A 12402-nucleotide genomic window follows, 5' to 3' on the forward strand; every position below is an offset into this window, starting at 1 on the left:
TTTAATTTAAATTTATTTTTTTCATTTATTTATTTTTGGCTGTGTTGCGTCTTTGTTGCTGCATGCGAGCTTTCTCTAGTTGTGGCGAGCGGGGGCTACTCTTCGTTGCGGTGCACGGGCTTTTCATCGCAGTGGCTTCTCTTGTTGCAGAGCATGGGCTCTAGGAATGTGGACTCAGTAGTTGTGGCGTGTGGGCTTAGTTGCTCCGTGGCATGTGGGATCTTCCTGGACCAGGGTTCGAACCCCTGTCCCCCCTGCATTGGCAGGCGGATTCTTAACCACTGTGCCACCAGGGAAGCCCTCACCATGTCTTTTAGATATCTTATTTATCTGTTTTTGGACTGTATTCTGTTTCTTTAGACCTATTTCCAACTTAGTGATACTCTTATCAGCTGATTTAATTTGCTGTTTTGACTGTTCCCCTTCTTTAATTTTCATGACTGTCCTTTTCATGCTAGGAGTTCTGTTTGGTACTCTTTCTGTTTTAAAACTTATTTTAGAAAAAGTTTATTATTTTTTTTAATTAAAAATTTTTTTAAAATTTATTTTGGCTGTGTTGGGTCTTAGCTGCGGCACGCGGGATCTTCGTTGCGGCATGCGGGCTTCTCTTCAGTTGTGGCGCTCGGGCTCAGTAGTTGCGGCGCGCAGGCTTAGTTGCCCCACAGGGCATGTGGGATCTTAGTTCCCCAACCAGGGATTGAACCCACGTCCCCTGCATTGGAAGGTGGATTCTTAACCACTGGACCACCAGGGAAGTCCCTGTTGGTACTCTGATTCATCATTTCTTCCCTCCATTCTACCCCCCTTCTTTTATTATAGTTACAATTTCTTCTTTTAGGTCTTTAACCATTTACAATAAGTTTCTATCAGATGGTCCATTATATGAAGTTCTTGAGGACCTGCTTTTGCAAATAAATACCTGTGTCTCCCACATAGGCTGGTATCAATGCCAGCTCCATCCTTTCGCTCTCATCCCATTTATGGCCCATCAACTTTCAAAATACCTAGAGTTCTCTCTTGCGGAAGCACCTCCCTGCCCTGGTTCAGGCCGTCTTCATCTCGCCCCTGCATCGCCGCAGTGGCCCCTCAGGGGGCCCCTGACCCACGCTGGGCTAGTCCCGCAGTGATTACAGTGGCCCCGTTAGACTGTAAGTCGGCCCAGGCTGTTGCTGTGCCCCTCGATGCGGTGGAGCCCGTCTCTGCTGGCTGGAGCGCTCCATGTGATGCTACGCTCAGCCTCTGCTGTGTCACTCCTCGTGTCTGCTCTGCTCCAGCCACATGGGGCTCCTTGCTTTCCTGTGGGTGCACCGGGCTCTCTGCACCTCAGGCCCTTTGCTCCCGCTGCTGCCTCTGCCTGTGCTGCGCTTTGCCGGGTCCCCGCGTGACTAGCTCTTCCGCGTTTTTCTGAGTTTATTCAGAGGTGGCCTCCTCAGGAAGGCCTTCTGCGGCCATTGTCTAAAATCTCACCTTCTCTTTCCCCTCCCAAACTTCATACCCACCTCCCTGCCTTTTTCCCTCTTCGCTCTAATTGCCACCTGACGTCTGTACGTTTTACAGTATTACTTTGTGACTTCTGCAGACTTCATAAAATGGGCGATTTTTATCTCTCCTTCAACACAGTAGCCCCAGTTGGCATGTAGTTTTTGAATGAATGGGTGATTCGCAGTCAGTCCCCTCTGATGTGCTGAGGTTACCGCCTGGTGAAGTGGCACCTGTGGCTGTCCTCTGTCTCCACCTGGGTCTGGCGCCCTGCAGAGGGAGTGTTTGTCTTGCTTACCATTAACTCTGCACCTGGCGTAGGGCTGGCTCTCGGTGTCTGTCCCTACTTGGGGTTCATGCAGTAAGTAAACCGTTACCTGAGCAGGTCCACGTCAGCCTGGTTTATTTCAGTGACTGTTGGTGTCCTCCAGCTTGGACAGGGCTGCCCGGGCTGCCCTGGGCGCTGCGTGTCTTAGCTGTCTGTGTACCCTTGTCTTCTCACCGACCTGCGCAGGACAGGTGCTTACTCTTAGCTTTTTTTGGTTAATACATAATTTTGTTGAGCTAAGGCTTGACATTTCCTGAACTCAAGCTGTGTTGTTGTTGGTTCCGCCTGGATCTGGGAGAGTCCAGTGTCGAGTTCTGTCCCTGGCAGGGTCTGCTTCCCAGGGTGTCGGGAGTAGACTCTGCCTTTATACTGATCCTTTGCAGACGGAGCGCTAGACTCCGTTAGAATCCAGCCGAACCTCACCGTGGTGCTTTCTTTCCTTCAGAGACGGGGCTGGGAACACCTTCGATCTCTCATCCCTGTCGAGGTACAGTGACAACTGGGAAGCCGTCACGAGGACGGGAGCCACTGAGCACTACCTCATCAACGTGTGCAAGTCTCTGGCTCCGCAGGCCGGCTCGGGTGAGTGAGGTCTCTGGCGGAGGTGCTCATGGCTTGTAGTGAATTTATGGGTGAAGAGGAAGTAAGGGCGGATTCTTCGATGGCGCGTTGCTCTCTGACACATGAGTGGTTTTGCCAAGAAGCAGCAGGAGGAATTATCTGAGGGTCTTGATGACCCATCCCTGGCGTGGTCCAGGATAAATCAGTGCTGAAGGCTCTGTTGGGAGCGTTGTAACCATTGTTTGAACGTGGGGAGCTGGAGGGTAGGTAGAAATAATCACCGTGGCAGGTAATTCTTAGCCAGGGCAGGAGATAGGAGGGTGGGAAATGGAGCTCTGGGTATGTGCCCTCTGTATTCATTGAGAGCAGAGTGGGTGGGGTCTTGTTAGGATGCACCCAGACCCTTGGTGCCCGTGATGAGGCTAGAACTCAGTTGTGGCCGTGCAACTGGGAGCAGCAACCCACGGAGACCTTGGTGCCGCCCGCGGCCCCCTGGGATCCTGGCGACGAAACTTGTCCCGTTTTCTTGGAGTTTTACGCAGCCTCGCTGAGGCAGCCTCTTGTCTGGCTCAACTCACAGTGGGCACTGTTGCTGTCTTTTTTTTTTTTTTTTTTTAAAAAACAAAAACCCAGAAAGTTATTTTTCTCCTCTGCATGGTTGAGGCCGTGGCCCACTTCCCCTCGCTTTGTATGCTGGCTAGATTGGTGACGCCGAGGCTCTTATTAATCCACGAAGTGGGACCCATTCTTTACCCAGCGCAGATGACTCAGACATTTCGGGGACTGGGAGATTGGCACAGTTCTTGGTGACTTCTTAAAGTAAGATAGCACGTGAACAGAGGCCATTTAAAATGTTCCATGGGCGTAATCTAGGTGTTTCAGCCTCATCTTGTTTGGGGATCAGAAGTAATTGAGGCTGTTCTGCCTTGAATTCTCCCCACACCTCATGCTCACCCCCAACCCACCTGTGGTAAAACGGCGTTTCATGGAGTGAGAACTCATGGTGTCACTGGCATCTGACTTAATGAGAGAAATCACTGATATTTTGAGGTAATTGTTAGAATCAACTGTGTCACGTGCCGGACGTTACGTCCCTTAAGTCCTAGACTGGACAGGGGCTGACGGTCACTCTTAATTGTCTCTGCTTGTGCTGCAGAGCCGTGCCCTCCGGAGGCGGCTGTGTGTCTGCTGGGTGGCTCCAAGCCCGTGAACCTGGGCAGAGTGAGGGATGGCCCTCAAGGGAGCGAGGGCATGACTCTCCTGAGGTACGTCGATGGTGACCCGTGTCCGGACCAGATCCGGAAGAAGTCAACCACCATCCGCTTCTCGTGCAGCGAGAGCCAAGTCGTAAGTGACGCAGCTGTCTCGGCCCCAGTGCGAGTCCAGGGTCAGCGAGACCGATGTCTCGCTTCCTGGGATGTGAGTTGAAGAGCTCGGGGTGACCCAGCCTAACAAAGGGCGTGGGCGGCGCGGCTCGGGCCCGTGGTCCCGGGGTGTCCACCCTGGCAGTTCTTGTTCCAGAATTCGGTGGTTCTCTTGGGAGTCTGACTCAGATCCCTGAAGGCCGCAGAGGGAACTGGTGTTTGGTAACCTGCCCTTGTCCTCATGAAGGCACTTGGGTAAAGCAGAAGGTCGGGCAGACCCGGTTCCAAGGTCGCTCTTCCACTTCCTGGCCGTGGACCTCGGTCACTTAACCTTCCTAAACAGGGCACCTGTTACCAGCACGAGCTCGGCCTGTCCTGCCAAGTCGCCATGAGGTTAGAGAGAGGCGGCGTGAAGCGCCGGGCACTGTTTCTGGCCTGTGGTTGGTGCGTGGGAACTGGGTTCCCGTCTCATCTCTGGATGGTTCCTTCCCTGACGGGTTGGTACATGCAGTGCAGCAGGTGGGGGCTGAATTATTGGTTTCTCTGGACTGTGTTTTCACCGCGGGAGCATCTCTGCCACGGAGATGAAGGTGCAGCCTGTGTGCTGTCTTGTAAGATTCGGGAGTGAGGTCAGGCTGGCCCAGTGCACTCCATCCTCAGTGTCAGGACAGACCACCACTGTCCAGCTGCGTGCGGCCAGCTGTGGCGGGAGGAGCCTGAGGTCTGCCCCCTTGACGGGGTGGCAGCTGAGGTTCCGCCTCAGGAGGCTGTGCAGAGGCTGAGCCTGGACCCCTGTGCTGCTGGGGTCCGGACTCTTGGGCCCCCATAGACTAGCTCAGCTGTGTATCTGAGGAGAGAGGCTCACGGCAGAGCAAGACAGCTGCTTGGTCCGTGGAGGGCTCTGCACGCGGGTGCCGGGGGCTGGTTTATCTGGGAAGGAGGGCGCTGCTGCACGAATCTTACCCTTTTACCCTCGCTGTGTGGACGAGACACGTCTGAGAGGCAGGGAGCCTTAGCCCGGGTGGTGGAGGGATTAGTTAGTTCATGACTAGTTCTCCCTGAGGGTCTTCCTGTTATGTCCATCATAACAGATGTCGGTTCCGTTTTTCAGGACATTATCATTTATTTCCTCATTCGTGCCTCACAGTAGCCCTTTGAGCATCCTTCGCCACCCTGTCCCCGACCCCACCTCAAAAGCCTTAGCTGTAGGAAAACGTCCCTGCCCCCTGAGTGGATTTCCGGCTCTGTCTCACCCTGTGTGTGTCAAGCCCCCAGGGGTATCTCAGGAGCAAACCCTGACCCTTTGCTTCTCCCCAGTCCGCCCTCGTCCCGTGAAGACACCGAGACGGGTGTGTCACGGGCCTGTGGTGCGTCACAGGGGAGCTCCTGCTTGGCGCCAGTGGGCGCTGTTACCTGCGTCAGGCGCGCACCCTGTCAGCAGCTGTCTGCCCTTCGCTTGTTTCTAGAACTCCAGGCCCATGTTCCTCAGTGCCGTAGAGGACTGCGAGTACACCTTTTCCTGGCCTACAGCCGCGGCGTGCCCTGTGAAGAGCAACGTGCACGACGACTGCCAGGTCACCAACCCCTCCACAGGTGAGGGCCGCTGCCGGCCACCCGTCCCCACACCCTCAACACACACACAGTGCACACACACACAGGTACACACGCATACACGCGTACACACACGTGGGCGCACGTGCATGCAAGCGGTGAGAGAGACCCAGTGTGAGGCTGGGGGGCAGGCGCGCCCCGGGCAGCAGCAGCATGTCCTGTGGGTGCGCGTTTGGCCTTTTCTGCTGGATCTGCCCGGTCCTGTTGACTTGTGGTTCTTCAGTGGAGAAGAGACTAAGCACCTCCCTGAAAGCCGTGCTCCCCGTAACTCCTGTTTCTGGGGTGCTGGTCCCAAGCTTTAGGCTGGCGGAGCTGGAGTCAGTCTTCCGTTCCTTTCAGAGTTGACGTGGGGCAACGAGGAAACCACAGGATCTCAGCTCTGGGGCCCGGAAAGGTTTAGGGGTGGGTCACTGGCAGCGGGAGGGATGCCGACGGGCCCTCCCAACCCCACTGGAATCGCCGTGGCCCAGGCGCAGGAGGACGCCCTGAGCTGCTGTCTCCTGGGTACTTTCTAGCTGTCAGGAAGGTTTTGGGGGCCGCGTCAGTGAAGGGGGGCGGTGACACGTGACAAGGAATCAGGAGGCCCGATGGCCGGCGGGATCTGTGTGTGAGCGCCGGTGATGGGTCACGGTGTCCCCATCCTTTCCCCCGAGCAGGACACCTGTTTGACCTGAGCTCTCTAAGCGGCAGGGCCGGGTACACTGCCGCCTACAGTGAGAAGGGGCTGGTCTACCTCAGCGTGTGCGGGGACAACGAGAACTGCGCCCCTGGTGTAGGTGAGTGTGTGTGGCCCGCCCTCCCGGCCCCGAGGTCGGCCTGGGTCTCCGCGTCCCTCCGGCGAAGAGGTCAGATGCCTTCCTTCATCAGCAGCGGTGGGCTGGTAGGGGTGTGGGGGCTTCGTGGCCACGTGATGGAATACTAGATGTGTAACGTTTGCTAAAACCACACGGGACCCTCCGGAGTGTTGGCTGTGAATTTCAAAGTCTGGTCCTGCAGAAAGTTCTCATGGGAAAGCGAGTGGTTTGAATCCGTAATTGTGTGTTTTCCGCTCTCCCTTCTGTGTTTGGGACAGGGGCCTGCTTCGGACAGACCAGGATCAGCGTGGGCAAGGCGAGCCATAGGCTGAAGTACGTGGACCAGGTCTTACAGCTGGTGTACGAGGACGGCTCCCCCTGTCCCTCCAAGACCGGCCTGAGCTACAAGAGCGTGCTCAGCTTCGTGTGCAGGCCCGAGGCGGGGCCCGCGAACAGGCCGGTGCTCATCTCGCTGGACAAGCAGACGTGCACGCTCTTCTTCTACTGGCACACGCCCCTGGCCTGCGAGCAGGTGGTGAGTCGGGCTGGGCACGTGTGGCACGGCCCCCCAGGGGCCCTGCTCCGCCTCTCCTGCGACTCCCTCGGGCCCCCAGCCTGTCTGCCCCACTCCTGGGGCCCCCGTCATACTTGGTTCCAAGTGCCCGACGTTAGGTAGCCAAGCGTTTGGGGGCACTGCTTCCACCCCTCGTGCTTTTTCGGTTCAGCTTCTATTGTCGTGGGTGCCTTGGTCAGGAACACGTATTGCACACACCAACGAGGCGTGTTTCCTGCTTGACAGACGGAATGTTCTGTGAGGAACGGCAGCTCCATCATCGACTTGTCCCCCCTCATCCACCGCACCGGGGGGTACGAAGCGTATGATGAGAGCGAGGACGACGCCTCTGACACCAGCCCTGACTTCTACATCAACATCTGCCAGCCGCTGAACCCCATGCACGGGGTGCCTTGTCCCGCCGGCACCGCTGTGTGCAAGGTTCCCATCGACGGCGCCCCCGTGGTGAGTAGGGAACCAAGGGCGGAGACCATCCTGCAAGATTTTTAACAACCTCCTTCATGCCGTGTTTCTGGCTTTCACTGGAGAGTTTTCAGGCAGAAAGAATGGGGAAATGAGCCAGGACCACGTGAGTGTGAGTCCACTAGGGGAGGCGGGCTGTAAGGAATTGCGCGTCGAGCTGTCGGCGGAGGAGGGTAGTCAGCAGTTACGGGAGACAACGTGGACACACACGTGTAGACACACTGTTTTGTATCAGGTCAGGAGGCTCAAGGGTGTCGATGGAACTTGCTTTCTTGGCTTACACGCGGGTCTTGTGTCATTGAAACGCTTGTGAAGTGCAGGCAGGTTCTTTGGTAAATGAGTTGTAATTAAGGGTATAAGCTGCTTTGCTAATAGCCAAGTATTCTGCCTTCCGTTATAGATTTGGAACTCTAAACCTTGTCTCCATGAGTTGTATTCACGGTTTGTGAGATTCTTGGTATGTTTTATTTGAAATGCATCTCAAAAGTGGTGTGTTTCTCTGCATTCTTTAAACAGTGAGTCCTGTCATAAGGTATCTAGATGTCCTTTTAAAAAATGAATGTTGGCTGTGGTGTTGGTGGGGAGAGATGTTGGGAGGGGTGGGGAAGTTGGCCGTGTTATGAACTTGACAGAGGCGTAGCTACGTGACAAGTGCAGGGCCTGGAGCAACCAGATGTTGGCAGGAAGTGCTGTGGTGTCAGCCTTTCTAGTGGTGCGGGGGGGAGCCTTGGTGTGAACCACTTGCTTACAGATCCAGTCTGCTTTTCTCATCTGGCTACCTTTTCTCAGATTCAAAAAAACGCAGGAAGTTCTCTAATTAGAGAACTAATTAGAGTGTTGTGTCATTGTGGACCTAACGTGCCCCACAGTGGTGAACAAAGCACGTTGTGGCTTCATTCACACACACATACTCAATACACACATACTCATCTCACACACACACACTCATCACATGCACTCATCACACACTCGTCACCCACACACTCACACGAGTGTGAGTCACATGCACACACACAGTCATCACACATGCACCTCACCACGCACACTATCACACACACAGTCACCACACTCATCTCAGTCATCTCACACACGCACACATCGCGCACACGTCACACACATCTCGTCACACGCATTCATCACACAGTCATCACACACACTGTCATCACACACACTCATCTCACACATCACGCGCTTATCACACGCACACATCACGCACACTCATCACACACCTCACACTTTGTCACATGCATTCATCACACACCCTCATCTCACACTCATCTCACACACATCACACTCATCGCAAACTCATCTCACTCATCACACGCACACTCACACACGCACAGTCATCACACACACGTACATACACACTGTTCCTGGCCGGGCACTTTGCTGTCACTTGCGTGTTCATTTGCTCGAAAACACTTGCTGAGCAGCCAGTGTGTGCCAGGGGCTGTGCGAAGCCGCAGAAGACGGCGGGGGGTGAGTAAGCTTGTGCTCAGTGCCCCCTGAGGCCACACTGTGGGCACCACCGAGGAAGCAGCTGTCCTGGCGCAGTGCTGGGCAGGAGGAGACGGGCATCGTTGGGGCAGCCACGTGGGCTCCTGCTTCCCACCAGCCGGAGCCAGAGACTGTGCAGCCGCCCCGGTGGAACTGGGGAGAGAAATTCCTGTTGCCTGGAATCGTCAAAAATTGACCCTGAGTAGAAGTAGAACCATTGTTATTAATGTAGGACCGAAACTGATAACCACTCTGGCAAACTGAGGTTTCTTTGTGGTGCCTTCCTGTCAGGACGTTTCAAGTGAGCTGCTGTTGACCCAGTGTCTTTAGGTGCTACTCATCTTTGAAACAGATGGCATGTAATTTTTGCAATTCTCTGCTAGCCGTTTCTCCACTAACTTGGGGAAAAATTACTTTTCTGAAACATTGCTTTTTTCTTTGTTTAGGATATTGGTCGAGTCACAGGACCTCCGATACTCAATCCCATAGCCAACGAAGTTTACTTGAACTTTGAAAGTACTACTCCTTGTCTGGTGAACAAGCGTTTCAACTACACCTCGCTGATCGCCTTTCATTGTAAGAGGGGTGTGAGCATGGTAAGTGAGCGCCTGTCTACAAGGTAGGAGCCAAAGTGTGGGTCGATGGACCAGAGCTGGAAACCCATAAAATCTGTTTCGGACCAAGAATGCCTGTATTCACAACGCCTGTCTTGCATCATGTGGTATGCCAGTGGTGCATGGAGTAACTTAAAGCCATTAATTTGACAATAAGGAAGCCCACCCTGAGTTACCAGGGCAGATTTTGCTCACAGAGGCCTGTTGTAATTTAAAAATGTGAAACACTTGAGCATAGAAGCGGCCTTCACCTTTGCCTACCAATATACAAAAGTGTCAACTTTAGTTTTTTTAAAAAAAATTATAACATTACTGATCTTATTCGGAAGTCAGATGTTTTGGCAGCTGTAGTCACTCAGGACATAATCCAAATTTTGGAAGTTAGCAAACGAAAGAAGACCTCTGGAATCAAAATAGCTACAACAAATTCGTACAATCTGCTTTTAAGGAGGCCACTGATTTTTGTTTTACATGCATTTAAAAAACAGAACTGGTTTCCATTAAAAAAAAAGTGCTATTTTATAAAGAGTTTTGCATTAGTTTTCTCTCGACCTCGCTCTGAGAATGGGAGATAAATTGGTAGATTGTGGCCCCTGTTTTGCACTGACTCAGAAGGGCCGCCTGATGTCACATGGCTCTGCAGGGGCAGCTGGGCGCCCACCCACTGCTCCAGTGGAGAACTCTTTGCTCCAGGCAGCCTAGCTTTCGGCCCCTTACCTGTGCTTCTGAAATCTCTAAAACTCCAAAAACTTAAAATCCTTTGATGTGAGTGGACTGGGGCTACTTATGGTCTGTATCTGTCTCAGCTAACATGAATATGTGGGAGTGTTAATGTACTTGATTACAGGACCGTGTGTGTGTGTGTGTGTGTGTGTGTGTGTGTGTGTGTGTGTGTGTGTGTGTGTGTGTGTGTGTGTGTGTGTGTGTGTGTGTGTGTGTGTCTGTGTGTGTGTGTGTCTGTGTGTGTGTGTGTGAAACGCATATCCTGAACTGCCTGGTGATGAATTCTAAGGCTCTTGTGGCTGAAGGAGTGCAAGTAAAGGTCGTGGTTCTGTAACATAGAATCTCAGTAAGATGACATTCTGATTCCCTGGCCTATAGCAGGTTTGTGAGGGAGGGGGGCTGTGGCTGCCACAGATGGGTGACTGGACAGTGGCAGGAAGTGGCCCGGCAGCAGCCTGCTGAGGAGGGACAGACAGTACCGCCATTGAGAGAAGGGGGAGAAACAAACCATTGCTTTCTGGGGCCTCTGCATATAGCGCCCCACAGCTCCCAGACAGACCTTTCCCTGTTCAGAGACTGTTGGGTGTGAGGATAATCCCGAGTGATCAAGGCGAGGGAAGCCGTGATCGTCGGCTCCCTTGTCTCTGCAAGTGGGGGCGTCTGGACACACGTCTGCAGGTACCCCTGGACTTGCACTGATCTCGGAGCAGCGGTGCGCTAAGAGTGATCAGTAATTTGGGGTTTTAGAAACGGTATCTCACGCTGCATGTGCAGTCAAGTTTAGAAAGATTTTCAAGGAGATTTTATTTCCTTGTCTCTTATCTTTAGTGGAGATATTTTATTCACTTACATTTATAGAAAAACAGATTTTCAGCTACAGCTAAAAATGAAATTCCTCATCTGTTTTTGTGGCTGTTGCTGAATGAGGCAGGGAGAAAGCACCTTGATTTATATGTATTTCTGATACTTGGCCTGTGGAATGTCTTGCCAGGTCACTTCTCTACCTTACTGTAAACATCCTCAGCTTCCAGAGACGGTGGAGCAGAGATGCGTACAGAATCACCTGCCTCCGTCCTTTGCAGCGGGAGGGTCTTGGTTTCACACACTTCTCTGTCACGACGTTTAAAGATCCCTCCCTTTCTGCCTTTGAGCTGGCAGCGTGGAGCATTGAGACGCTGTCCCTCTCTAGGTGCAGGGCCACAGCCTAGGGGCAGCGAGGAGCTGGGGCGTGGGCAGGCCTGCCTCGCAGTGCTGGAGGGCAGTGCTGCTTCCTTGCCGCCGGCAAGGGCGATGGCTCCCTCCTCTTGGAGAGGGGCCACCGTGGGTCACCCTGAGCCCCTGGCGGTCTGGAGGCAGCGCAGGAGCCCGCAGCCCCCGGGCAGGTGTCTCTGGCACTTGGCGGGGGAACAGGGAGGACGCTGTGCTTATTAACCCGCGTGGGTTCAAGCCCGAGCCCTTCCTTAAAACAGGGGACTCCGAAGCTGCTGAGGACCAGCGACTGCGACTTCGTGTTCGAGTGGGAGACCCCGCTGGTGTGTCCTGACGAGGTGAAGGCAGAGGGCTGCTCCCTGACGGACGAGCAGCTGCACTACAGCTTCAACCTGTCCACCCTCTCCAAGAGCACCTTCAAGGTAGCGCTGCTCCCCCGGCGCCGCTATCTCGAGGCCGCCGCCTGGGTTCTTTCTGACGCTCGCTTGCATTTCGCAGCGTGGCACGTGTGATCATTGGAGGACATGTGGCCACGAGGCAGTGCATGGCCGGGGGTGGCCTTGCTCTGTCCCGGGTGGGGCTCGGACGGTGTGCAAACCAGTCGCGGCTCACACCTGAGACGAGCGTCGCGGCCAGAGCGATTCTTTGTTTTGGAGGGTTTCGCGGCCTGGTGAGGGGGCAGGGGGGCTCTTCATGTCGCAGATGGAGAGCAGGTGGCCGCTCGTGTGTGACCGCGTGTGGACACGTGTGTGACCACGTGCCTGTATGGGGCGAGGCCGGCAGAGGCCACGTGGACCCCCTCTGTCTCCAGCGTGACCACAGAGGTGCCGGGGGGAGGGAGCTGTGGGCCCCCCGACTCAAAACATGTTTGGGTGTGTAGGGGGCTGGTCCAGTCCCGGCCTGAGCGCTGAGGACTGTTTGTTATGTGTCTGGGGCCGTGGCCTACGTCCCTGTGATGTAGGCATTGCTAAGTCGTATGGCCGTGGACCGAGCCCATGAGATCCCCTGCCTCCCAGGGGACGGCAGCTGGTGAGCGGTGAGCTCCGAGTTGCGTGCCCAGGTGCCGGCGGCCTGGCTGCTGTAACAGAGACCGTGCCTGGGTGCAGGCCCTCCTGACAGGTGTGCAGCAGGTGCGGCCTGCAGAGGCTGGGCGGCAAGGGAGGCACCTTCGGTCAGGCTGCGGCCA

The 12402-nt window shown here is 54.5% G+C and overlaps 1 protein-coding gene across 1 annotated transcript in view; it reads left to right on the plus strand.

Annotated features, from left to right (window-relative positions):
- The window catches only part of IGF2R (insulin like growth factor 2 receptor), a gene marked incomplete at its 5' end in the record, with an annotated part of 109797 nt that overhangs the window by 81757 nt on the left and 15638 nt on the right, over positions 1–12402 (plus strand). The window contains 8 exons of the mRNA XM_082668685.1: positions 2253–2389; positions 3525–3715; positions 5199–5325; positions 6000–6119; positions 6416–6672; positions 6937–7155; positions 9117–9266; positions 11477–11638. Of these exons, the coding sequence (XP_082524811.1) occupies positions 2253–2389; positions 3525–3715; positions 5199–5325; positions 6000–6119; positions 6416–6672; positions 6937–7155; positions 9117–9266; positions 11477–11638 (1363 nt within the window). The remainder of the gene's footprint in view (positions 1–2252; positions 2390–3524; positions 3716–5198; positions 5326–5999; positions 6120–6415; positions 6673–6936; positions 7156–9116; positions 9267–11476; positions 11639–12402) is intronic.

The sequence above is a fragment of the Grampus griseus genome, assembly GCF_964374135.1.
Source record: "Grampus griseus genome assembly, chromosome: 13".
NCBI lineage: Eukaryota > Metazoa > Chordata > Mammalia > Artiodactyla > Delphinidae > Grampus > Grampus griseus.